Raw genomic sequence first — 24,717 nt, forward strand, 5'->3', positions numbered from 1 at the left:
GCGTGCTGTTGCCCGCCTCGCTACCCCGATGCAGGTTGGCTGGGGAGATTTGGTCGTGAAAGGACCGTGTGAGGACCCTAGCTGACGGTCTGCTTAAAACCAACTGCCCCTCGCCTTCACCTTCGTATCCAAACCCTCGTTTAATTATAGCTTGCTGCTACCGACGTGTGGTCTGAGCGCGAGCATCTAGTATCTTTATTGTAGCCCTGTCTGCTCTCACCTTCTACATCAACGACGACGTGCACATCTCCGTCTGTCGCAAGGCTCAATTCCGAATCGCGCGCTAATCGCCGGCACATCACCCACACTCGCGGGCTTCAACATGACAACGGGCGCCGACATGCCGTCTATCGGGGAGAAGCAGCCTCCGCACGCGGTCAACCCTCCAGAATACTCATTGAGTGACACGAATTCAAATGAGCTGCCTGCTTCGTGGAAATACAGACGCTTCACTGTTCTCGGTTTCAAGCTGCCATGGTTCGCGTCACCACCCGTCCAGCTGGTAATTGTCTCCTTCGTCTGCTTCATGTGCCCGGGCATGTTCAATGCTCTGAACGGCATGGGTGGTGGCGGCCAACTTGACCCGACTGCCAACAACCGGGCCAACACAGCTTTGTACTCGACCTTTGCTGTTGTCGGCTTCTTTGCCGGCACCTTTACCAACAAGCTTGGCATTCGCACTGCTCTGTCTTTTGGAGGCGTCGGATACTCCATCTACGTTGCCTCTTACCTATGCTACAACCACACCCAGAACCTGGGCTTTACTACTTTTGCCGGTGCACTTCTCGGTGTATGCGCGGGTCTGCTATGGTGCGCCCAGGGCGCCATCATGATGTCGTACCCTCCAGAGGATTCCAAGGGTCGCTACATTTCGTGGTTCTGGATGATCTTCAACCTTGGCGCTGTTATCGGCAGTTTGGTATGTTTACTTTGCTTTGAGACCCTGAGAAGTCTAGTCGTGAACCTGACGCTAACACTACCAGATTCCGTTGGGTCAGAACATCAACACCAAGACTGCCGGCACAGTCAACGACGGTACCTACGTCGGCTTCCTTGTCCTCACGATCCTCGGTGCTGCTCTCTCATGGACCCTCGTCGACGCGAAGGATGTCATCCGCGATGATGGATCCAAGGTCATTGTCATGAAGCACCCCTCGTGGAAGTCGGAATTCGTTGGTCTATACCAAACCTTCTTCACCGACCCGTACATCATCCTTCTTTTCCCCATGTTCCTGGCATCCAACTGGTTCTACACCTACCACTTCACCGAGATCAACGCTGCATACTTCAACGTCCGCACCCGAGCTCTCAACGGCGTCGTCTACTACATTATGCAGATCGTGGGTGCCTACGTCTTTGGCTATGCGCTCGACATCAAGGGTGTCCGCCGTACCACTCGTGCTAAGGCTGCGTGGGGTGTGCTTTTCGCGACCATCATGATCATCTGGGGCTTCGGATACATGTTCCAGAAGACCTACGACCGCGCCTGGGCCGAGGACGAGACAAACGAGAAGAAAGACTGGTCTGACGCAGGTTACGCCGGCCCCTTCGTCCTCTACATGTTCTACGGATTCTCCGATGCCGCTTGGCAAACCTCTGTCTACTGGTAAGCTTCATCTCATTCTCGACATGTCCAAATCGCAATGCTAACAAACACCAGGTTCATGGGTGCTCTGACCAACAACAGCCGCAAGCTCGCCAACTTCGCTGGTTTCTACAAGGGTATCCAGTCCGCTGGAGGTGCCATCACATGGCGTTTGGACGACACCAAGATTCCCTACATGACCATGTTTGCTAGTAACTGGGGACTGCTCGCGGGCAGTCTGGTTGTTGCTCTACCTGTCATTCTCTGGAAGGTTGAGGATACTGTTGCCATCGAGAAGGATATTGCTTTCACCGACGAGACAGTCGCAGAAGTTGCCCCCAAGGCGGTTGTTCACTCAACGCCTGGTGACGCTGAGAAGGTCTAGTTAGGCCTCTGGAGTGTTTTCATGACCGGGACTTCATGGGTAATGACGGTGTTCTTCAGCGGTACTTGTTAGTTTATGATACCTCGGCTGGAGTTGCAGTAGCGGGAACATGGTCGATTCATTGCAGATTTAAGGAGGTTTCTATATGATACTGCAGTCCATAGGCTTCATAGTGCATCAGATGGGTTGGCTCGACATTACGGCAGTGCTACGAACAATAGTCTCCGGTGTTCCTAATGAATGAACATCTACTTTCATTATCCACATGCTCAGACTTGATTACTGGTGCAAGGGTATGCAGTGTGGATGTGGCACAGTCACCGCGTGGTACACGACAGCCGTTTCATCTCGCTGATATCCAACGAGAACCAACAAAGTACCGAGCGCCTGTTACCGAAGAATTTAGAGGACCAGTGGAATGCGCAGGACGAGGTCAGCAATCTACGCCCTAACACGACTTGACACGTACGCGCCGCAAAGAACCCAATCCTCCTCCGAGGCAATCCTTCGCCCTACACATCCCACATCGTATCAAGCGCATCACGGGACCAGCAATGCCGAAGCCTGATAGCCCCTTCCAGACTACCAAGCCTTCCGATGCATCTGTCACCGAGCCGGACCGAGGTTGCCACTGCCCAGGACGCCTGATAATAGAATGCTAGTTCGCGACCCACGCCTCTCTGAATACGATGTTCCAACGGGGCCTCACGAGTCTCGAATCCACCTCGCGGGATCGACATGCCGAGGAGAGCCACGAGGCAAGTGACGGTTACAACGGAGTCGTGCAGCAGGTGCGCTAGGTATGTGGTGTCATCTATTCCCGTGATGCTTGAGCACCATGCAGGAAGCCTATGTGCGCTGAGTAAGCACTATGCGACACTACCGTTAATGTTGAACTGTCGATAGCTATAGTTGAATATGATGCAGAGATTCAACGGCGAACCCGCTAGTCAGATCTGATTCAAGTCTTGGCATTGGACAGCGGAAGGCACGTGCTCTCCGCTCGTCATGCATCTACTCAGCTTGAAGTCGCCCCGTCTTACTGGCTGCTTCGTTTGGAACACACGTGAAGCTCTGCGATGATCGCCACCGGCGCATAAAGCCTGCAATATGGTTGAATCATACCGCGGCAAAGTCGTCCACCGAAGTCCCATCGCAAACGCTTACGGCAGGATTTGCGGTCCCAACGGGCTAGCGACGTCTAGCGACGTCGCCCACCAGATGTAACCTTACGGTAGCATGCAATGACCGTCAAGGAACTTTCCTACGAAACCCCACCAACCCTCGACATGCCAGCGACGCCATATTTCCGCGTATCCATCCAGCGTGCCTGGCGCCCGCGACACGCTGTTGACTGCCATCCACGGCCAATACATCAGGCCTTTGCGGCTTCCTTCCCTGTTTCCATTTGTCCTTTTGGCCCCGCGATCGCCCATACGTGCTTGTCTGCCGTGCCCCAGCAGAAGGCCTCGCATACCAGTCCCCGGAGCAATACCTGACTACGTTCGCTAGTGGATACAACCTCTTTGATGTTCTGACAAGCCATACAACAATGCTTAAGAGCCTTTTGCGACATCGGTTCACTAATGCTCCCGGCCCGCGTCTAGTCTCCGTTCACTACGACCTTTGCAGACTTTGAACACTCTCGCTGGACTTTGCGATTTAATTGAGCGTCTACAAACAACATTCGTTCGCAAATCATACCATCGTCACCATCTGCCGGACTCCCCGTGCCCCTCCATGCCATCTCTTCGACTCAAGCGCAAGAGCGGCCGCGTCACCCTCGTTCCAGAGTCAAACAACTCTCGTGACTTGCATCAAGCGTCAATCGAAAACAACAATCGTTGCTGGTACAAACAATTCATGCTTGATTTCTGGGAAGGGCTTCTCGCGGCTCTTGAAAGGATCACCATGCTACCGTCTCTTCTGCACTCTGTGCTCCCGTCATCAACTTCACGAAGACGTGTACGGGATGGACTCCGGACTTACGACCGCCAAATGGACGACCTACTTCACGAAATTCAACGCCTGTTGGAGGCACCGTTGGCACCTGCTAAGATGCTGGACATGTCTGCAAGGCTGCAGGCGCAATTCGCCCCAAAGTTGCAGTCGAGCGACATTTGTATGTTGCCTTCATACAACCACAAGCTCCCTTCTGGATCTGAGAAAGGAACCTATCTGGCCCTCGATGTCGGCGGCTCGACATTCCGTATTGCACTGGTGGAGCTGAATGGTAGACAACCCGACGCCAAGAATATGCGCATCGCTGTCATGAAGAGCTACAAGATCGACGAGAAGGTCAGGCAAAGAAGAGGCAACGATTTCTTCGAGTGGATGGCCGAGAAGATTCAGGATGCGCTTGCAGATCCTCTTCTCCGAAACTCAACCGATACTGAGAGCTTTCCTATGGGTCTGGCATGGTCATTTCCTGTTGAGTATGTTACCGTAACGTATGCGGTATTGCATTGACTGACTGTTATTAGGCAAACATCTAGTCGAAGTGCAAATCTATTAGACATGGGCAAAGGGTTCCGTGCGACAGAGGGTGTTCTTGGCCAAGATTTGAGCGAGTTGATAATGGCACCATGCAGAAAGAGGGTAAGACTTGGTCATCTACCCAGCATTTGCAATCACTAACGCCTCCAAGGGCCTGCCCGTGCATATGAATTCCATCATCAACGATTCGTCGGCGACCTTACTGTCACGTGCCTACGAAGACCCATCAACGCGTTTTGCCGTAATTCTAGGGACTGGGTTTAACATATCGGTACACCTACCCGTCTCATCACTCGCAGCTACCAAGTACAAGGGCTACCCGCAGCAATGGCTAGATGAAGCTACGCACGTACTCGTCAACACCGAGTGTAGCATGTTTGGCAAAGGTGTCTTCCCCACAACAAGATGGGACGACCAGCTCAACGACGCGCACATGCGGCCCGACTTCCAACCTTTCGAGCACATGATCAGTGGTCGATATATCGGAGAGATTGTTCGATTGATCCTAGTAGAAGCCGTCCAAACAGCAGGCTTGTTCAGCGGAGAAATTCCCGATCAGCTAGCTGAGCCCTACACCCTAGACACTGGCACCATTGCCGCCATGGAGATGGACGACTCCAAGTACTTGACCAGCGCCACAGCTCTCTTCCAATCCAAACATCCTCTCAGCAAGCCACCCACCTACAACGATATCCAATTCGTCCGTCAAGTCTCGCAACTAGTGTCGCATCGCGCAGCCGCTTTTCTCGCCACCGGCATCCACGCATTATGGGCACTTAGAACGGAGTCAGAGGGCTTGACTCCTGCATCCGCTGGTCGGATGAGCATCGGTTGCAACGGTTCTGTCATTGAAAAGTATCCCTTTTTCAGAGAGCTGTGCCAGTCGCACCTTCACGAGTTGACTACGGCTTCGGGAGCGGAACCAAACTCCGTCTCCTTGGAGATTGCAGTGGAGTCGGCTATCTACGGCGCAGCCGTTTCTGTCTGCTGTCTCGAGGGACAGTGAACATTCCGCGACGCAGCCTTTGCACTTTATACCCTTCGAGCAACATCATTGTACATACATTCTCCACAAGATCTTCTTTCCTTCTCTTCTTCCAATTTAGAAACACTTTACAGCCCAGCATGGAGAGCTTTACGAAAAGCATACGGGGAGCTTCATTACACGGTTCCCTTTTGGCGTTCTTGGGCATACATGGCATCGCATGCTTTCGGGCATGCGCACGACCTAATGAAACATGTTCTAATCCACATTCCCTCCTTCTTCATGCTCAGCACGTGATGCAAACTTCTCCCCAAAACAGAAAGGGTAGTATACGAACAACAACGGATCAAACAACCAAAGACAGATAGACCAAAACGCCATCCCATTCTTCTAGAACACCCAAATACGATAATCGTACGTAATGAACCTCCACCCCTATCTTCCACCAAACGCAAGCCCACTCCTACCCTACCCACAATGCACCGCGCCTCCTACCCACCTACATACCCACCTTCCAATACGCGTCTGCACACCCTGTCAAGCAAAACGGGGCAGACCAAACCCAACTCGGTACCGAGTCTCCGCCAACCGAAGAAAACCGAAAAGGGTTCGAGAAGGTAACTTAGATAGGAGGAATGTAGCGGTCGTATGTATCTAGTAAGGGTAGGGGTTAGAGACACGATAAGCCACGTGGATACATGCAAACTGTGAAATTGCGCCATCCACCGTGTAGACTGGGGTGGGTTGAATGGACCCACTTCCCGAGGTTGCTAGCCATCACCCTTTTTTCGGGAGTGGAGCAGGGAGCGTCTTGGTAGGATGCGACTATGCGCATTGATAATAGAGATTCGATACTACATCGTGATGAACCCGTCTGTTTATCTCGCGATATTCCACCTTTCATAGAAGTCTCGGGTTTGTATCTTCGGCATTTTCTGCGGTAGATGTTCGGTCGGTCGGAGGTGGCATCTCATCTTGTGGTAATGATGGTGGTAATGGGATTGGCATATGCAATGTAATGCTACTGTTACACTCCTCCACTCCTCCTCTCCAATCCTACCCCAAACCCACCTCCAACATCAACGTCAACGTCAACCCCGAACTCGGTCGAAAACCAAGACTGGATATCACGGTAAGGCACGATACAAGAACATGTCGGCGACGCTGAAGTGTGGACGCGCGTATCGTGGTATGTTGCAGTAGGGTTGGGTGCATGGTAACGGTAACGGTGGAGTTGCAGTGCATGGTGTTGATGCATGTCTGCGACTGCGACTACGTCGACGAGGTCGGTGGATCTGGGGTTGTGGGTGCGATGTGACATGTGCCATGTAGACGCGATGCGTCTTCGATAGGGAAGGTTGTACTCTTCCACCCCGCCGATCGCTGACGAGGTGCTGATGGATTGCTGTCGTTACATTCCTGTGGTGCAGATGTTGTGTATCACGACTGCTTGTACTGAGTAAGCAACAGGGACTCCGTGACAGGGAGACGACATGTACGAGGTGACGTCGCCCTAGTAGGAAACTGTCGCGAGGTATGAAAGACCGAGTGAATATCAGGAGATGGTGGATGAATACGTGGATATCGATACAGTTGGGAGTAATGTGACATGAGAACAAAATGGTATAGTAATAGCCTGCCAAGAAGTGGAAACGATGTCGCCGTCGTATATAACCGCAAGATGTCGTGCCACGGACTGTGCGTTCACCTTACCATGACGACACAACGTAATTCATATGTCAACAACGGAGTGCCATCACGGTAAGGTGAACGTTCAGTCCGTGGCGTAGGTGTACGTCCAACCTCATACCTGCCCTTCCCAGTTCAAGATCCCCAATGTCCTTACCCAAGTCTCTTCCGTGCCTGGAAACAACTCTTTCTACCAACCAACATTCTTTTCCTCATAACAGTATTACAAAATGATCCAAACGAATCAGCGGAAAGGGTATCATAACAAAGAAAAACAACCTACAACACCACCCCTCAACCCCAGGCATCCGAAAAATACCTCTTCGACCGACTCTTCCCCGCATCCGCCTTGGAGTCCTGCGGGAAAGGCGTGATGTGATGAACAACATGTGGCCGATACACAGCATCAACGGGCGGCATCCAGTCATCCAGACCAAGCGGGAAGTATTCGTAAAGCAAATCAGCACTTTCATCAGGGCTGTTGATGATGCCGATGGAGAAGGACGGGGGTCGCATTGGTGTCGCGCGTTTCCTTTGCTGGTCGTTGGGTGACGGTGCTTTTTGGGGCTCGTCGTCGGTGAGGGAGAGGGTGACGGGGGCTATAGATGCGCGATGCGGGGGCACGCTTCGTGAGATCTCGGGTGTTGATTGGGCGTAGGGTGTGGCGTGTTGGAGTTGGGATGATGGTGGATCGGGAGGTATTGCTGTCATGGCGCCTGCTGGTATCTTCCAGTCGAAGTCGGGAGAGGGCGGCATTTCATTTGCAGTAAACTCAAATGGCATCTGTAGTAAGTCCATGGGCTTAGACGAGGTCGCAGGCGGGTTTGGTGTTTGTTTCGGTGTGTTCTGGTTCGTGTCGCCAGTCGGCGTTCTGCTGGGTTGCTGTGGAGTGTGCACTTTGCGTGCGGTTGTACCTCCACTGATGGGCAAGTCCTTACGGGCCTGGAAGTTGCGCGGGCTTCTTCCTCGCACAATAATCGCACCAGAGTGGACTTCGCATATTGGTACTTTGACACCACTAGCGAGAGTTGCTATCACCTTCAATCGCACGACAAAATGTTGTTGAAGCTCCTTCCTCCGCCCATTGTTTGCAGTCGCTATCCGGAACTGTAGTCGCTTCCAACTAATAGGGAAACTAACATACTCCGAGTCCATATCCTGCCCGGTCGACAGATCGAGTGGGTATGTCGGTGGCTCCTTCTCAGTTTTGTCTTCGGTGGATGTGCTACCCGTGGCCGGCGTCTTCCACGGAACCGATATTATCTTTACGGGATTGCCCTCGAGTGACTCAGTTGCGGATATGGTGAGTTCTTGGCCGAGGATGGGTATTTGGTCGCCTTGTTCGGTCATGAGGAACTGCAGACTCCGGGGGATTGTGATGGTGCCGGTGATCTGAAAGAGGTTCCTCCTGTAGCAAGTCAATTCTGACGGCGCCTGAACATCGGCTGCGGTCGCCCAGGGCGATTCAGCCAAAAAGAACATGCCATGTAGCTGGGCCGACATGGATATTGACACTCTTTGCATGGCATATGTGAGGATGGTATACGGTACGACGGGTAGCGAGAAGCTGAGGAGCTTGTTGTTGCTCTCGATGCTCGGACTCTCAGGCACGCCATTCTGATCGTGTGGGTGGATCGACTGCTCGTAGCCGCTCTGGACGTCGGAGAAGGGGTCTTCGTATGTGCTGGGGTAGCGCTTGAGTTGCGGGGGCATCTGCTGGAGGTGGTATGTCGAGTAGGCGTCCTCGCTTCTGCGCAAACATGTCAGTAGCTGTCAGGCAGGTGTCGCGCACTGCTCCTACCCAATGAAGGTCTCGGCGTCGAAGTTTGAGCGCTGGTCATACTGGAGCGGCAGCGGCATGGCCATCTGCTGGTCGGGGCCTGTGACGGTCTGGAGCGGTATGTACGACATGGTGTTGGTGTTGAAGTGCTCCATGGCTTGGTGCAGCCTGGCCAGGGTCGAGGAAGAGGTCGCTTCCGATTCGGCGCATACGCGCAACAACAGCTATGACGCGGCGACGAAGAAGGCGCGATCGAGGATGCAGTGACAGGCACGTGGGAGTGGCCGTCGGCGGGTGGTGGTGGTGGTGGTGGTGAATCGGGAACGCTTGGGGCTCTGGGGTTGGAGAGGTGGAGAGATGCGGCAAGGCGAGCGAGCGGAGAAGATGGGGGACGAGACTGTTTGCGCGCTGACACTGTACAGCGAGCAGCGACACCGGACTAGACCGCACAACAGGGCTTGGGGCGGTGGCTCGCGGGAGGAAGACCAAGCGAAAGCCTTCGTAGCTGTCTTGCTGAGGTTGTGCGACAATGCATCTGCATCACATGCGCTTCTGGCCACGGTCGGACAGGCGCGCTGCACAAAGGGTCCCGTCTGCTGTGGGGCTCGGTAGGCGATTTTGACGGGAAGGATAAGCTTGATTACCCCAGGACACGATGCAAAAGATTCCAGGCACACTTTGTATATCTTTGCTATGATCTACGAGACATAAGGCGCTGGCACGCTGACTCCTTCGGTAGGGCTTCTCGAAGGGTCAAGCCGAACGGTGATCATCCTACGCCATCCCCCCAGTGGCGTCTCCTACTCTAGCTATGGACCCGCTCTCCAGCTGTAAAAATAACCCTGAAAGCCTCAAGCACCTCTAATCCGACGTCGCCTATACGGGAGGACGTCTATGTTTGCATTCTGTGCTTGTCTATCGAAATCTGCCATGCCTATCGATTCGATAGCGGAGAGGCGCAGCAGCTCTACCAGGCCAAAGCTTGCTGATCGCCTTGCGACAGGGCGGGATCAGCCGAGTGAGCGCGTCGGAAGGGGAGCTCCTTCGAGGCCTTCAGCGACCGTGAGACTGAATCAGACGGCAGAGCTGACCCTGCAAAGATCAAGAACCACGAGCTGCAGCATGAGAGACCGCTGATCTTTGGGTGTAATGGTTGGGATTATGATCCTGCGGTATGCATGCAGGACAAGCACGAGATACACGGAAACGCCGACGGACCCTTTAAGAAAACCATCCGATCCGAGTACATACGGCCAACGACCTGAAGGGTGCTTGCATGGTATGACATCAGATCATGGTACGAGCGATAGTAATAACCAATGGGACGCCAGTCAGTTCCGGAGAGCAAAAAGCAACTAGCACACGCACCCAAAATAACCCCCAAACATCGACCAAAACATTATTAATCGAAGTAGCAAGGAGCATGAGTATCTGACCTAGGTATCGAGCAATCAAGCAGGCGGGATCATGGTCCAGGTCGCAGCATCACAGCTGACTTCCTCAAAGTTATGCATGACATCGAAGCCCATTGCTGAGAAGCCGTCGAAGTTGCCGTCTCCGTCCATCTACCTGCGTTAGTACATCGTTGTGACCGAGCGATAGACGGCTACTTACATAGTCGAGCAAGCATGCATTGCACCCCAGCTGCTTGATCTGTCGCATGCCGAGTAGAATCAGTCCCTGCAGTAGTGTCGAGTACTCTCCCACGCCAGGAGATATGACGGGCGAGGAAATGCCTCCAGCCGCCTCGTTGAGGTCCTTCAGCGGAGGTATATATTCAGCAAGTCGTGAGTGGTTGTTGTAGAGTACAACAGTACCCACCAACGCACCATCTTCTGGTCGCTTTGCTCGGATGATTCCACAAGCCGTCGGATCCGTGAGCGCAAGCTTGTACACCTCTGCTAGACCCTGGCGGTTGCTCGTCTTGATATGGTCGAGTATCGGTCCCGCATAGTCCCACCCGTACACAAGATCGAATTGTGCGCCTGCGCTCGCTAGACTCTTTGCCATGCCAGTCGGTGGATTCCACGTCTGCAGATTGCGCGCTACCATGTTGCAGACAGGACGGGAAAGTGCAGCACCCCATCCTAGCTGTGCAAACCATGATCGGAGCCGTTTCCGCTCATTTCCGTGTCCGGTTGGGATCCCAAGATACATACTTGGCAGGCGTGACCCAAGCTGGAATCTCTTGATACCTTCTTTCTGGAGTAGCGTGCGGATAGCCCGGTTGTGTAGGGAATGGCCGATGGAGAGCTTTCTCCTTGCTGGGTCGACGAACAAAGCTCCAATCACACCAGTGCCCGTAGCCTTGAAGAAGTACGTTGAGCAGAAGCCGTACAGAGCTTGTGTACTACTGTTTCTAACGACAAAATGTGACTCCTCCACCTCTGGGTGATGCAGGATGAATGAGCTTGAAGTTGCACTCGACATCTCCGATCGTTGATTTGGCGCCGTTTCCTCCGCGACAGCTGCAACCAATGTGTCCAGAGCATTACTATCTCTCTCTTCGTTGAATATCTCAACGAGCCAATGTTGTTTGGATGGGTGAAGCTTTTGGCTCTTGCTGATGGTTCCTGGTAGTGTTCCGGAGGGAGATAGTTCGCCATAAAGTACCCTGACCAGGGAGTTGAGTGCAGTCTCGGTGAAGTCATAGGTGCCTGATGAAATTAGCTTGTCTGACCTCCGTTTGAACACGGACATGACTTACATATATAGGTTCCAATGGTATTGTCCATTGCGAAGTCGTACGGCGAGGAGACTGCGACCACAATGAGGGGTTTCTCACGCCTCTCACCACCAGTCGTGTACTGCATATTGCATATCATGGATACATGCTTGGTAAATCCATGCTGATATAGATTGCGATTTGCGTCAGCCGTGAGTACAATGATGGCACTTGCGCGATTGATGAGGTTTTCATGGACTGGACGGACACCGTTCGCAGTGTACGATGTGTGAAGCAGTCGTCCGTTGCGCTGTCTAGCAAGAGAACGACCCAGTTCTTTGAAGACTCTTTCTCCGCTCATGACTGAAGAACTCCGGTCCCAAGCAGCTGGCTCGGGTGAGTGACCCGGTGCTCCATTAGCAGCGTCGGATATAGCTCGCGATGCAGCGGATGCCGCCAAAGGTTTCACTAATGGTGTTAGTAGGAGAAGCTCCTCCTCGCTTTCGAGTATGTTTGTCAATGGCAGAAGCCTATTCTTGTCGCGTACGACCGTGATGGAGCTGTTGTACGCTTTCGTTGACAGCGCGGTATGCGAAGGCTGTAGCTTTTCCAGGTAATTGATGCCTGGCGGGTTCAATGCTTTTTCCCAGGATGTGCACTTCTTCTTCATCGCTAGCACACGTCTAAGTGAGTTAAAGATGCGTTCCTTCGAGACCATTTCGCTTTCTATGCCGGTCTTGAGGCCCTTCAGTCCTTCTTGTTGGAGCGAGAACGACCGGCATAGAAGGACCACGTCGCAGCCTGCGTTGACTGCCATTACTGTGCCGCCGCCTACACCGATGTTGTGGCTGAGAGCGTCCATTTCTAGACACTCGGAAACCACTACACCGTCGAATTTAAGGTCTTTTCGAAGAAGGTCGTCGACAACTTGTTCCGACAAACACGCGTGCATGGCGTTGAGTCCGGCTGATGACATGGCGCAACCACCAACCATCATGGAATCAAGACCTCTTTCGATGGCCTTCTTGAACGGAACCAAAGCGCTTAGACTCAGCTGTTCTAGCGACTCTGTGATGATCGGCACGTCAAGTGTAGAGCCAAGAAACTCCAGATTGCCATACGAAGGGAAGTGCTTCCCCAAAGTCACCACGCCAGCGTCCTTGTAGCCTGCCATGAAGGCGCATCCAAAGGCAGATACTTCTTGAGGGTCATCGCCAGCCGTCCGTACTCCCAGGGGCTGATTGCGCGCATTGGTGAGCACATCCAGACATGGCCCGAAGATCCAGTTGATGCCACATGCAGCAATCTCCTGTGCAGTCGACTTGGCTACTTCAAAGGCTAGGTCCGTGGAGCCGGTTGCTGCCATTCCCATATTACTAGGATACTGACGGATGTAGATGTCATCGAAAAGACTGTTGACGCCGCCATTCTCCTGGTCGATACCGATGGCCAGCGGAACAGGGTGTCCAGCATCGTGGGCAATCTTCTGAAGCTCGTAGATAAGCGCAGTAGTATCTTCGGCGGCTATGACAAGTCAGCCTGACAGTGACAGACCGAAAAAGGCGGATTACCAACATTTACAATTCTTGGCAGTAAGTAGTATGGAGCCAACATGATGTTCCTCGATCAGCGTACGAATGTGAGGAGTGACCGAGGTGCCATCGAAGCCCATCATGAACAGTTGGCCCTACAGCACCTTTGTCAGCGAATCCAGTCGCAAACATGGGCGGAAGCGACCCACCATAGTCCTGCATCACGGGCGAGTTAGCCTGACCTGTGGTCACATTGCGCAAACCTCAGGAAACCTGAGAGGAGGAAATGCGCCCGACGCGAAGCTCACCTATCGAGGTCATCCCAGACAGGGTCCATGTTTTCGACCTTGCTCATAATGACAGCTCCGTCGCGTCGCGTCGCAATGAAGTTTGTGGATGCGACGTGGGATTTCCGGGTGGGCACCAAGACTCCGCCGGCGTGACTCGCAAATCGGTAATGGTGGATGGGAGATGGGGAGGATGGCACCGTAGCATTCACGCTGTTCGCGGCTGGGGTACGTGATTAGCGAGGCGCTAGAAGCATGCACCCCCGTCCGTCGTTACACCATCCTCGTCCCTCTGCTATCAGCGACATCCACTCTGATGCCACCTCACATGCAACTGTGATGCATCCGGTTTCTTCGGCGGGATGTGATCATCGCTGTGTTACTTCGATCTCACGACGTCGGAATCCACATCCAGTCACCTTGGGCAATCCTACAGCGTGCGCTCCACGGCAATGATACCGGCCATTGGAGGCAAGTTTGCCCGCCTGTGATGACTCAATGGCATCATCGTAGGAAGATGAGCGTAGGTTTGCAGCTGCGATAGAAGTAGTAGGTAGGCGACAGATCCTTTGCGACGGATGTTGAGTTTGCAGCCGCACAACCAACCATCCAATCCATCCTGTCATTATCATTTCTGATTCATATCTCTGTACTTCTATCATTACACTTGGCAAGTATCCTACATCCATTGGTCCTCTTGACACGAACCACGATGCCCTCAATCGTCCCCATCCCCGACTCCCCCACACGCCCAGAGAACTCATCAGGCGTAATCAAGTTCACGAACTGTCTCCTCGTAAAAAACAACGCGCTCGTCCCACAAGACCTCTGGATAAGTTCAACGACAGGAAAAATCCTGAACGGCCAAGAAATCCTCTACTCATACCGCACCGCCCCCGAGCAAATCGTCGACCTAGGAGGGCGCATCCTCTCCCCGGGCCTCATCGACACGCAACTAAACGGCGCCTACGGCTTCGACTTCTCCGTAATCCCCGAAGACCGTGATGGCGGCGCACCAGCCTACGCAAAGGGCGTTGCACGTGTAAACAGGAGTCTAGTAGCAACAGGCGTAACATCCTACCTACCAACCCTCACCTCCCAACTCCCCTCGGTATACCAAACCGCGCTCCCCTTCCTAGGCCCCTCAGGCACATCCCGGGACGCGTCTCACGGTTCCGAATCCCTCGGCGCCCACTGTGAAGGCCCCTTCCTCTCCCCCACCAAAAACGGCATCCACAACACCTCCGTCCTGCGCACCCCAGACAACTCCATCAGCAGCCTAGAAACCTGCTACGGTGCCTCAAACCTCACCTCCCCTTCCCCCATCTCCCTCATAACGCTCGCCCCAGAACTTCCCGGCGCACTCGAATGCATCCCCGCCTTAACCACCCAGGGGATCCGCGTCTCAATCGGGCACTCAGAAGCCACCTACGAGGAAGCAAAATCCGCGATAAAAGCAGGATGTAGTATGATAACGCACCTCTTCAACGCCATGCGCCCCCTCCACCACCGTAACCCAGGTATCTTTGGCCTCCTCGGTACACCCTCGTCTTCCATCACGAAACCATACTTCGGTATCATAGCAGATGGAATCCACCTACACCCCACATCCATCAAGATAGCCTGGAATGCCCACCCTGACGGCCTTGTCCTCGTAACCGACGCTATGCGTCTAGCCGGAATGCCAGATGGTACCTACGAATGGACGAACGGGTCCAAGATTATCAAGCAAGGCCCCCTCCTCACGCTAGAGGAGAACGGGAAGATTGCGGGGAGTAGCATTCAGCTTGTAGATTGCGTTAGTAATTTCTTGAACTGGACCGGAGCGACGGTGCCGGAGGCGCTGAGGGCGGTTACGGAGACGCCGGCGAGGATGTTGGGGTTGGAGGGGGTGAAAGGGTGTCTGGATGAGGGTGCTGATGCGGATTTGTGCGTGTTTGATTTGCAAGAGAATGAGGGTGGGGAGAAGAGGTTTGTGGTAGATGAGGTATGGAAGTTTGGGGTTAGGGTTTTTGAGAGGGGGGTGGAGGCGTGATTGGAGTATTCTTTGTTCGCTTTGATATCAGATTGTATAGAGTATCACACATATATACAGCACTCCTGGCATTATTGGCAGTTCCTAGAATGACAGCATTAGCATCACTATACAGGTACCAACATTTATAACCCAGTCAATGTAAATAATGTTGTTCTTCTATCTATCCCTTTCCAATATGAACTCACGCGAAATTTGTACTCGCGGTTCTGAACTCCCCCAGGGCAATATATACAGAAGCAGCGCCGCGACAATATGCGCCAGTATAGCCCAAAAAAAAAACAGGGCCTACTTTCCGTCCCAGAGACGATACAGAAACGCGAAAGCTATGAACATAGCATGCTACATGTTTGACTAAACAAAAAGAGATGAGTAAAAGAAACCGAAATATGCCAGTGATGCGTATAGACTCGTGAGTCAATATTAACAGAACGCCGTGGAACACCGAACAGGCGAAATGGACCCAATATACCCGTGTGGAGAAGAAAGGAGATCGACAATCATGCTGTGACATCGTTGCAAGAAGAAAAGAAGTGCTCTAAACCAGGTCCGTTGTTCACTTGAACATCCACTGACAGTGACAAGCATCCTGAGGGTCCACGCGGCGCTGGATATCAACAAGATTTTCGCGCTTTGTCTTCCTGTCGAATGTGATGGTTTGGGAAGGTTGAGCAGCAAAGTACTCTTCATAGCTAGGATCTGATTCTTGCAACCATATCCTGATTGGGCTATCGTTCGGACTAGGTGACGTTACTATGTCATAGTTATCGAGCATGAGCATCTGTTGGCAGTATGGTTGTGGCGAATCGGGAAGACGGCGTTCTTCTATCTTGACGATCCGGGGATAAGGTGGCATACGAGGGGGCGAAGAAGCATCCGATCCGGAGTCTCGAGCGCGAACGGGTGACGGGGCGGCCAGGTCGACAAGGGAATTTGTTGGAGACGCTGCAGTAGTTTGTGTAGAGCTAGTAGAGACACTACTCTCAGTCGCCACAGCAACAGCAACATTCACAGCTCCATTGTCGGTTGTTTCGGGCGTGGGCGTAGGCGTGGGCCATTGGGTAGGGAACGAGGTAAAGGTAGCTGCTGTCGAGTTGTCATCAGCGTAGATGTAGCCCTCGATGTATGTTTCATTCCAGTAGCAAAACCAGGGGGTATCGCCAGGTTGAACCTGGAAGCGCTGTCTGTACTTCTCGTCTTGTCGTTTCGAGAGTCCTGACCCGAAACTGAGCTCAGTGGGTTGCAGGACAACTAGCTTGTCGTATCGAGCAGAGAAATGATAGGCTGGACCGTAGCCCTTGAAATCCAGATCGAGCACCAGCTCCATCGGCTTAGTATCAAGCAAAGGAGTCTGTAGGCCATACAGTACAGAGTTTGCCGGCACCGAAGGTCCGCTACCCATCGACGCAACTTGTTGAGTTTCGCCACCAATGACGGTGTCGTTGATAGTTATAACGAGCGGGGCAAAAGTCATCTTGCATGACCATGCAGAATACTGATTTGCTTGTGTCAAGCATCCCGCGTTTTGCTCTTGCGGTATACCCAAAGGAAGTGCGAAGGATCCTGTTGGCAGCGGTAAGAGACCAGATGGTGTTGAGATGGGAACAGCGTCGAAAAGTGATCCGTTTTGGCCCGTTACCTGAGGTTGCCTAGCAGGAGTTAGTAGAGGATTTCATTGATGGACTGTGAGTACTTACGCTTCCTCATGAGGGCCGCCATTTCCATTCTGGTCGTCGTCGTCGTCATTGTGTTTCTTGGCAGCAAAGGTACCAATGGCTGCTCCAAGGGCGACAGAGAATACTAGTATGAGGACAAGGACTACGAGCGCGACACCCATAGGCACCTTTCCCCATAGTTTCCTCTTACGCCAGCTGACCTTGCCTTCAACTGGCTCTGCCTTCTCCGAGAAGTGGTTCTCAGACGCCAGTAGAGATGCAGAGGACGAGTCAGAGGGTTCTGCTGGCACGGTACTGCTTTGTGCAGCGGCAGAATTGGTAGCCGCTAGGTTGCCGGTTTGGGTTTCTGGTCTCTGAGGTGGCAACCGGGCGGGTGTGACGGACGGGAGCAAAGGAACGGCAGGTAGAGGGGGTGGCGAGAATGAGGTAGTGCTCAGCGGTGAGACAGGAGATGCGGGTGTGTTGAAAGGATCCTCTGCGTCAACTTGGACGGGCGCAGGAATGACACGCGACGACGCGCTTGCCTCGGCTGCCAAGGAAGCCTTGGTGGGTCCTTCCTCTGGAAATCTCGAGTACGGTGGCAGTTGCTCGGTGTGTCCGTCGGGTCCGATGATATCCTGCTCCTCGCCATCCGGTCCAAGCACTCTGTGGTAGCCGTTGTTCAGGCCCGGGAATCCCACGGGAATAGTCGACTGGACCTGAGGTGGAGGTGGCTGGGCTGGCTCGTCCGGTGACTCTTGGTCGACAATGCCGCTTTGCGAGTACATGGCATAGGGATGTGTCGGCCGCTGCAGTGACATTGATCGATGCGGTTGGCGTTCCGTCGAGCTTGTTGCTACGCTAAGTGGCCGTGCCATTGATAGCTGCGGGTACATGCCATACGGGTGGCTCGGGCCCGTCTCGAACGGGTTCTCAGAGTTGCTGGTCGTCGCAAAAGATCCCGCAGAGCTCACAGAGTCGCGATGTCCAAGGGGCCTGTGGTGGCTGGGCCCTCGGTTGAGGGGCGGTCGGCCACCATCTTGCGTCATCGAATCCCGCACCTTGGCCGTGCTGTTTCGCGTCGCCGTCCTTCTTAGGTCGCTCTGGTGGCTCTCGGGCGCTTTCGAGGTCGATGGTTGTCGCTGCAGCGCGTCTATCCGGTTGTGATTTTGGCGGTCGCCCTGCCAGGGCTGGCTCGCGTTGGCTGGTCGGAAGCCATCCGAGACGGAGGGCATGAAATCATCCTCGTCGGGGTCGATTTCGTAGTCGTCGTCAAAGACATCGGGGTTGCTCAGCTGGCGCGGCGGTTCGTTGTTGTCGCTGCTGCGTCGGTCCATGACGCCGAACGGTCCCTGAGCCCCAAAGGCCCTTCCTGGTCCCCCTTACAGTCCTCCCCGATGGCAAAGCAGGCGTGTCGTCAAAGAATTAATCAATGTAGTGCGCGATCGGTAGCGATGAGCGTCGCGCGGGTAGCGAGTGTGGTGGGAATTGGCGTGTGTCGTGTCGTGTCGTTGGTAGTGGAGAGAGGGTGTATCAGGTTTGGCAGAGGTTGTCCTGAGACGCTGGCGCCACTAAACGGCGCACGGGCGAACACCCAAGCCTGAACATCGATAAGCACCCCTTCGACATCGCATCCTTCGGCTCTCTGACCAGCTCATCAAGCTTCTGACATGTACACTTTATTCTCTGCTATCTACCTGCAACTTCTGCGCTTAATTACCTCCCATCCTCCCCTAGTCGCTGCGAGTTCATTTTCACCCCTCTCGCATTAATATAGAGCTACTTTAGGACGACCTGGCCTTACCTCATATGCTCTGCCGCTTTTCTGCATCATATTCACGTGCACCCAGCGTCATGCATGGAATCGCGGGCTCTACAATATGCCACCAGTCGATTGACCCGGGCCCATCTTCTCTACTGTCGGGCGAAGTGCTTCTTTATGATCAGACGAGTCATATTTAAAACAGCTATTAGGCACGATGTCCGACCATGACATGGTGTGTCCGGGATTGATGTTGGGGCTGTCATCTGGTCCGCGACATCGACATGTCGGTGGACTTTCGGTCATGCATAGGTTACCGAACTATAATACGTGTTGACGATATGGGACTCGTTGTGCTAGACGACGAAGGTAGCGATCGCTGCAGGATCATATTTCTGCTCAGAGCTGCTCGAAACCCGTGTGCTATCATCCGCACTGATCGTCAGTGACGTCGCTCCTGCTCCTAGAGAGAGATTTTGAATAGTGGAGTTGATGCCCTGCCACCATACGACATTTTGGATAGTAAAAGTTGAAGAGCGAACCGGGCACGTGGTACTTATGTACTTGTGCTCTGCATCGGGGAGCCCATGTCAACCTAGGGTCATGACGACAACGGCGAGGAATGCCTAGGATGGCCCAGCCTGTTCGCCCGCTGCAGTTCAAGGTTTGGCCTGGCCTCCAACATGCGGGCATGGAGATATCAATTCACCCGAAAAGGTGTACCTATAACGTCAGTTGTTCTCATCCTTACGCCACTCCCGGATACTTGCATCGATTCCATTCGTCAGTTGAAGCCTGGGCCATGCTTGACATCCCCTATCCGACTTAGGATGCTCCTGAACTGCTTTTTTATCATTGATCGTCCGAGAACATGACTGCAAGCTGGAATTAGAGTTTATATGCGTTTACGATACCATCTTCCATAGAAGAAGCCAAGTGATCTCGGTGGATTACTACCTATCAAAATCATCCCGCCCACCAAGTACATCGCGGATAGCGACCACGGGAATCTAGGCAGCAGCCTGGCCAAATGTGAATACCCTCATTTTCGGCCGAGTTCTACTGAAGATGTGTGATGCCATCAGCATAATGGGCAACTCGGGTCCAAAGCAATGACGGCCTTCTCGTCCGACGTTATCAGATACCTTGCAATCCCTTATGCAACACAGATACCGCAGCATCGTGACGCGGCATTACGCATGCTGTGGAGGCTGTGTTCTGGCAGGTCGGTAGGTAGCCATCTTTGTCGAGTATCGCGGATGAGGTTGCTAGGGGGGACTTGTTGTGATGGGCTGATGGTTCCTGACTAGCTAGTAAATCCCTGCATGCCAAGAAGCACGGCGATAGGTTGTCGACGAGTACGTCCGCCGCCCGGTGGAAAAGGGCCAACTCACGATGCTGGGGGCGCGATGAAGTGAAGTGAAGATATACGTTCGCAAAACATGCACCTGGGACGAAGCGAGGAAAGCGGCATGCAGGCGTTTCTTTTTCGCCAGACGAAAGCCCCGCCATGCTGCCGGTCATCGCAGCCAGACCCTGAATGCCCCGAGAAGAATGTACCGAAAATCTCAGGGACTAGCAGACACAACACTGGGAGCGCGTGGGCCGCTGTTAGGATTGTTGAGTGCTAGGTCTGCACAAAACCCGTTACTTGTCCCCTTTCGAGCCCTGTACCCACGGCGTGCTAGCATTGCCACGAAACTGATTGCCGCTACTAAACTGCACCTTGCCATTGTCGCGTAGGATTTACTCGTCAAGTACTTAAGGCGGTGAACTCCCCTCCCTCGCCAACACACTCCCTTTCTGCTCCTCACACAACACTATACACTACTGCAAACATGGCTGCTCGTCCCTCCAACATCGGTATCAAGGCCATTGAGCTTTACTTCCCCAGCCAGGTACGTTGTTGCTGTGGTGGGCGGTAGTCGCCGTCCCAATGCACATGCGCCCGCTGCAACTACGCTCTCTACAACAACACCCACTAACAACTCGCCCATAGTGCGTTGACCAGGCCGAACTCGAGAAGTTCGATGGCGTCTCCCAGGGCAAATACACCATTGGTCTCGGCCAGACCAAGATGTCCTTCTGCGACGACCGCGAGGGTGAGTCCAAGATTTTCTGCTCGCACGACCCCATGTACCCAGAAGAGGAACTGACAGCTTCTCCACCCAGACATCTACTCCCTCGCCCTGACCACCGTCACCTCCCTCTTCAAGAAGTACAATGTCGATCCCAAGAGCATTGGCCGCCTCGAAGTCGGTACCGAGACTCTGCTCGACAAGTCCAAGTCGGTCAAGTCGGTGCTCATGCAGCTCTTCGAGGAGTCTGGCAACTACAACATTGAGGGTGTTGACACTGTCAACGCCTGCTACGGAGGAACCAACGCGCTCTTCAACTCCGTCAACTGGATGGAGTCCTCGGCCTGGGACGGCCGTGACGCCGTCGTGGTCGCTGGAGACATTGCGCTGTACAAGAAGGGCAACGCTCGCCCGACTGGTGGCGCTGGATGCGTAGCCATGCTCATCGGCCCCAACGCGCCCATTGTCATGGACGCTGGCCAGCGCGGTTCCTACATCAGGCACGCCTACGATTTCTACAAGCCCGACTTCACCAGCGAGTACCCTGTCGTCGACGGCCACTTCTCCGTCCGCTGCTACACCGAGGCTGTCGATGCCTGCTACAAGGCCTACAACGAGCGCGAGAAGACCCTCAAGTCGCAACAAAATGGAAACGGCGTAAACGGCAGCAGCGAGCTCGAGACTGCTCTCGACCGCTTCGACTACATGGCTTTCCACGCACCTACCTGCAAGCTCGTCGCCAAGTCGTACGCGCGTCTGCTCTACAACGACTACCTCGCCAACCCCTCCAACCCCATCTTCTCCGAGGTTCCCGCTGAGCTTCGCGACATGGACTACGCCACCTCTGTCAGCGACAAGACCGTAGAGAAGACCTTCATGGGTCTCGCTAAGAAGCGCTACGCGGCTCGCGTCCAGCCCAGCATCCAGGTCCCGACCCAGTGCGGTAACATGTACTGCGGCAGTGTCTACGGTAGCTTGTGCAGCTTGCTCGCCAACATCAGCAGCCAGGACCTCGAGGGCAAGCGCATTGGTATGTTCAGCTACGGAAGTGGTCTGGCCTCATCTTTGTTCTCCTTCACCGTCAAGGGCAGCACCGAGAACATTGCTAAGCAGCTTGACATCCAAAACCGTCTCGAGAAGAGGCGTGTAGTCGCCCCTGAGGTTTACGACGAGGTAAGTCCTTGAAATCTAGATTGCTACAGAACAGCCCACTAACATTTCTACCAGATGTGCAACCTCCGTGAGCAGGCTCACCTCCAGAAGGACTTCACCCCCAAGGGAAGCGTTGACACCATCGTTCCCGGCACCTACTACCTCACCGGCGTCGACGGCATGTTCCGCCGCTCCTACGAAGTTAAGCAGTAGACGCGTTGTCTACCGCATTATACCCACCACAACTTCATTTCTTCCTTCGCTTGCATTCTGAGCATTTGCGGGAGTCATCTCCATGATTCAGCTTAGACTCAAAAGGTTGCATTATTTCACACTTGGCGTATGGGACAGTGGCCCCACTTTGCCGACCGCAGGGTTGTGGGAGTCGTGGTACACGAACATTTACGATGGATGATAGGGATGGGAAGGATCATACATGTATATTGTCTAGATCTGCATGGTGGCATGACAAGAGTCGTGCCATCTTAATATTGGCTTCTGAATGAGGCATCGACACTGTAGATAGACTAATGCGATGTTTACAACTTTACCATGGTCCTACAGCGAGGTAAAAGTCTTATCCATACCGACATCGGCGCCTAATTCCAAGACTCGTTTCATCTACTTTGAACAGGCATCATGCAGGATTGACGTATACTAATCCTTTCGGGGTGTTCCTCGTCTTGACCATGGATGAACGAATCGTACCTCGGCTCAAACTTCAGCTCCGCGTCGCGATTACCGCCCCGCTGCGAACTTTGAAGCTTACGACAACATCTGAGCTTCCTTTTCCTTGATCTGAGCATTGTAATTGCGCATCGCTAATACAAACTTCCTATATCCAACACATTGTGCAACCATCACCAACTTCATCATGGGCAAAGAACTGGGTCCTGGCGTCGGCTTCGAGTTTCCCTCGTATGAGGTGTCATGGCTCAAGCGCGATCTCCTGCTCTTCGCAAACAGCATTGGCGCAACCTACCCGGATGAACTGCACTTCCTCTACGTAAGTCAATCCATCACAGTCTACACACACCTCACACATCCATCCCAAGCGCAATCCCCCAAGCTATCCAACAACTCTAACACCACCCCAGGAACTACACCCATCCTTCGCAGCCTTTCCAACTTACCCCATCATCCTCCCATTCAAGCACACGGACCAAGAAGTCATCGACTTCTACGCGCGCAGCAATGCCGAGCCCATCGAAGGCGTCCCCAAGTTCGACACCAAGCACGTTCTCGACGGCGAGCGCAAGATACAATTCTTCAAGCCACTTCCCGTGAGCAGCGAGGGACGCAAGTTCGAGATCAGGAGCAAGGTGCTGGGTGTATACGACAAGGGCAAGGCGACCGTTGTCGAGACGGAGAACAGGCTTGTTGATGCGAAGACTGGGGAGACGTATAGTAGGGCTGTTGGCAGTGGGTTTTATGTTGGTCAGGGTGGTTGGGGTGGACCGAAGGGTATGTCTCTTATCTCCACTGAAGCTCAGCGTGCTCGCGATGGAGCAGCTACAACAGTATAACACAAGACTAACACCTCCCAGGCCCCAAACAACCCAACTACCCCCCTCCCTCCCGCGCCCCCGATAGCACACACGTCCACCAGACCACCATGGAAACCGCACACCTCTACCGCCTAAACGGCGACTACAACCCACTCCACGCGGACCCGGAGCCAGGCAAGAAGATGGGTTTCGGCGGCCCCATCATCCACGGCCTCTTTTCGTGGAACATGTCTGCGCACGCTATTCTGAAAGCGTTCGGTGCATCCAAGCCTGAGAACCTGAAAGAGTTCCAGGCGAGGTTCGCGGCGCCGGTTAAGCCGGGGGATAAACTGATTACGGAGATGTGGAGGACAGGGGATAGGGATCAGGATGGCTTCGAGGAGGTTAGATTTGTGGTTAAGGTGGAGGGCGGGAAGACGGTGCTTACGAATGGGAGAGCGTTGGTGAAGTGTGAGGGGGGGAAGGCGAAGTTGTAGGGTCGTATATACTTCGCTGAAGACGTTGCCCAGTTGGACGTGTAAAGATCACATGAATATGAGTATGTATCAGCTGTAGCAAGTACAGACCTAAACGGATACCGTCTTGAGCTCTTCTGTAAGACATCTGACATGCATACCCTCTACCCCGCCTAGAACGGCTAGATCCTCCGTCACTATACATGTTCCCCATCCGTAAACTTAATCAATCAGATAAGATGAACGTGCAGCTCACGTGTGTGACAGGGATGCGGCGCCTCCGCCCGTCAGGGACCAAACTGAAGCACGAAATGCAACACGATGGCTCAACTCCGCGCTTCATGGCTCTTCGGTGTTTGCCTGATGGAGTAGGGCCAACTTGCGCAAACGTTTCACTCGAGACCTTGGGAGGGAGATGAAACTGTGCGCGGACTGAGGAGAACGAGAAAGAGGCTGGCAACTTTAGAAGGAGAGAGACTTGCGCTGTTCATCTCCACATCTCTTGCGGTTCGATCTCGTACGGTTACTCAGTCTTTGTTGGGACCTCGACGACGGCTGCCGGTCCTGCGCGTGTGAGCGAGACGAGGCGACATTTTTTCTGTATTCTACGTACAGACACACCCCCTCTGGTACACGACACGACGAACCGCACACGCTCCTCGATCGAC

The 24,717-nt window shown here is 53.6% G+C and overlaps 8 protein-coding genes across 8 annotated transcripts; 5 read left to right on the forward strand and 3 right to left on the reverse strand.

Moving 5' to 3' along the window:
- Positions 1-111: 111 nt before the first annotated feature.
- Positions 112-2,230, forward strand: BKA58DRAFT_393904 (major facilitator superfamily domain-containing protein). The gene is made up of 3 exons (XM_046171135.1): positions 112-919; positions 984-1,606; positions 1,661-2,230. The coding sequence occupies exons 1-3, from the start codon at positions 323-325 to the stop codon at positions 1,968-1,970; spliced, it is 1,530 nt and encodes a 509-aa protein (XP_046020486.1). The 5' UTR covers positions 112-322; the 3' UTR covers positions 1,971-2,230.
- A 1,360-nt stretch (positions 2,231-3,590) lies between these two features.
- Positions 3,591-5,736, forward strand: BKA58DRAFT_56853 (hexokinase-1). Its single transcript, XM_046175547.1, has 3 exons — positions 3,591-4,405; positions 4,454-4,568; positions 4,618-5,736. The coding sequence occupies exons 1-3, from the start codon at positions 3,711-3,713 to the stop codon at positions 5,470-5,472; spliced, it is 1,665 nt and encodes a 554-aa protein (XP_046020487.1). The 5' UTR covers positions 3,591-3,710; the 3' UTR covers positions 5,473-5,736.
- A 1,268-nt stretch (positions 5,737-7,004) lies between these two features.
- Positions 7,005-9,544, reverse strand: BKA58DRAFT_347581 (acid phosphatase). Its single transcript, XM_046168460.1, has 2 exons — positions 8,942-9,544; positions 7,005-8,890 (listed from the first exon to the last, which is right to left on the reverse strand). The coding sequence occupies exons 1-2, from the start codon at positions 9,073-9,075 to the stop codon at positions 7,435-7,437; spliced, it is 1,590 nt and encodes a 529-aa protein (XP_046020488.1). The 5' UTR covers positions 9,076-9,544; the 3' UTR covers positions 7,005-7,434.
- A 670-nt stretch (positions 9,545-10,214) lies between these two features.
- Positions 10,215-13,573, reverse strand: BKA58DRAFT_56918 (glycoside hydrolase superfamily). Its single transcript, XM_046175548.1, has 5 exons — positions 13,327-13,573; positions 13,161-13,272; positions 11,628-13,109; positions 10,535-11,577; positions 10,215-10,485 (listed from the first exon to the last, which is right to left on the reverse strand). Exons 1-5 carry the CDS (start codon positions 13,327-13,329, stop codon positions 10,372-10,374), a joined length of 2,754 nt encoding a protein of 917 aa, XP_046020489.1. The 5' UTR covers positions 13,330-13,573; the 3' UTR covers positions 10,215-10,371.
- A 130-nt stretch (positions 13,574-13,703) lies between these two features.
- BKA58DRAFT_393912 (uncharacterized protein) lies at positions 13,704-15,575 on the forward strand. Its single transcript, XM_046171136.1, has one exon. It carries the CDS (start codon positions 14,117-14,119, stop codon positions 15,437-15,439), a length of 1,323 nt encoding a protein of 440 aa, XP_046020490.1. The 5' UTR covers positions 13,704-14,116; the 3' UTR covers positions 15,440-15,575.
- BKA58DRAFT_393913 (uncharacterized protein) lies at positions 15,571-18,657 on the reverse strand. The gene is made up of 2 exons (XM_046171137.1): positions 17,137-18,657; positions 15,571-17,088 (listed from the first exon to the last, which is right to left on the reverse strand). The coding sequence occupies exons 1-2, from the start codon at positions 18,429-18,431 to the stop codon at positions 15,996-15,998; spliced, it is 2,388 nt and encodes a 795-aa protein (XP_046020491.1). The 5' UTR covers positions 18,432-18,657; the 3' UTR covers positions 15,571-15,995.
- A 1,880-nt stretch (positions 18,658-20,537) lies between these two features.
- BKA58DRAFT_56935 (hydroxymethylglutaryl-CoA synthase) lies at positions 20,538-22,685 on the forward strand. The gene is made up of 4 exons (XM_046175549.1): positions 20,538-20,754; positions 20,856-20,958; positions 21,029-22,107; positions 22,162-22,685. Exons 1-4 carry the CDS (start codon positions 20,695-20,697, stop codon positions 22,297-22,299), a joined length of 1,380 nt encoding a protein of 459 aa, XP_046020492.1. The 5' UTR covers positions 20,538-20,694; the 3' UTR covers positions 22,300-22,685.
- Positions 22,683-24,339, forward strand: BKA58DRAFT_393919 (HotDog domain-containing protein). Its single transcript, XM_046171138.1, has 3 exons — positions 22,683-23,092; positions 23,184-23,550; positions 23,634-24,339. Exons 1-3 carry the CDS (start codon positions 22,961-22,963, stop codon positions 24,068-24,070), a joined length of 936 nt encoding a protein of 311 aa, XP_046020493.1. The 5' UTR covers positions 22,683-22,960; the 3' UTR covers positions 24,071-24,339.
- The last annotated feature ends 378 nt before the right edge of the window (positions 24,340-24,717 follow it).

The sequence above is a fragment of the Alternaria rosae genome (genome assembly GCF_020736505.1).
Source record: "Alternaria rosae strain MPI-PUGE-AT-0040 chromosome Unknown BKA58scaffold_12, whole genome shotgun sequence".
NCBI classification, from domain to species: Eukaryota; Fungi; Ascomycota; class Dothideomycetes; order Pleosporales; family Pleosporaceae; genus Alternaria; species Alternaria rosae.

Bases quoted from the DNA above. Each gene is read 5' to 3' on its own strand.
- BKA58DRAFT_56918 (XM_046175548.1), bottom strand. The intron at 13,110-13,160 runs GTTGGTAATCCG...GACTTGTCATAG, and splicing joins TACTGCCAAGAATTGTAAAT to CCGCCGAAGATACTACTGCG. The intron at 10,486-10,534 runs GTAAGTAGCCGT...TAACGCAGGTAG, and splicing joins ATGCATGCTTGCTCGACTAT to ATGGACGGAGACGGCAACTT.
- BKA58DRAFT_393904 (XM_046171135.1), top strand. From the start codon at position 323: ATGACAACGGGCGCCGACATGCCGTCTATCGGGGAGAAGCAGCCTCCG. The intron at 920-983 runs GTATGTTTACTT...TAACACTACCAG, and splicing joins GCGCTGTTATCGGCAGTTTG to ATTCCGTTGGGTCAGAACAT. The intron at 1,607-1,660 runs GTAAGCTTCATC...AACAAACACCAG, and splicing joins TGGCAAACCTCTGTCTACTG to GTTCATGGGTGCTCTGACCA.
- BKA58DRAFT_393913 (XM_046171137.1), bottom strand. From the start codon at position 18,431: ATGGACCGACGCAGCAGCGACAACAACGAACCGCCGCGCCAGCTGAGC. The intron at 17,089-17,136 runs GTAAGTACTCAC...AACTCCTGCTAG, and splicing joins GGCGGCCCTCATGAGGAAGC to GCAACCTCAGGTAACGGGCC.
- BKA58DRAFT_56853 (XM_046175547.1), top strand. From the start codon at position 3,711: ATGCCATCTCTTCGACTCAAGCGCAAGAGCGGCCGCGTCACCCTCGTT. The intron at 4,406-4,453 runs GTATGTTACCGT...GACTGTTATTAG, and splicing joins GCATGGTCATTTCCTGTTGA to GCAAACATCTAGTCGAAGTG. The intron at 4,569-4,617 runs GTAAGACTTGGT...AACGCCTCCAAG, and splicing joins TGGCACCATGCAGAAAGAGG to GGCCTGCCCGTGCATATGAA.
- BKA58DRAFT_56935 (XM_046175549.1), top strand. From the start codon at position 20,695: ATGGCTGCTCGTCCCTCCAACATCGGTATCAAGGCCATTGAGCTTTAC. The intron at 20,755-20,855 runs GTACGTTGTTGC...ACTCGCCCATAG, and splicing joins AGCTTTACTTCCCCAGCCAG to TGCGTTGACCAGGCCGAACT. The intron at 22,108-22,161 runs GTAAGTCCTTGA...CATTTCTACCAG, and splicing joins CCCCTGAGGTTTACGACGAG to ATGTGCAACCTCCGTGAGCA.
- BKA58DRAFT_393919 (XM_046171138.1), top strand. From the start codon at position 22,961: ATGGGCAAAGAACTGGGTCCTGGCGTCGGCTTCGAGTTTCCCTCGTAT. The intron at 23,093-23,183 runs GTAAGTCAATCC...ACACCACCCCAG, and splicing joins ATGAACTGCACTTCCTCTAC to GAACTACACCCATCCTTCGC. The intron at 23,551-23,633 runs GTATGTCTCTTA...AACACCTCCCAG, and splicing joins TGGTTGGGGTGGACCGAAGG to GCCCCAAACAACCCAACTAC.
- BKA58DRAFT_347581 (XM_046168460.1), bottom strand. From the start codon at position 9,075: ATGGAGCACTTCAACACCAACACCATGTCGTACATACCGCTCCAGACC. The intron at 8,891-8,941 runs GTAGGAGCAGTG...ATGTTTGCGCAG, and splicing joins GACGCCGAGACCTTCATTGG to AAGCGAGGACGCCTACTCGA.
- BKA58DRAFT_393912 (XM_046171136.1), top strand. From the start codon at position 14,117: ATGCCCTCAATCGTCCCCATCCCCGACTCCCCCACACGCCCAGAGAAC.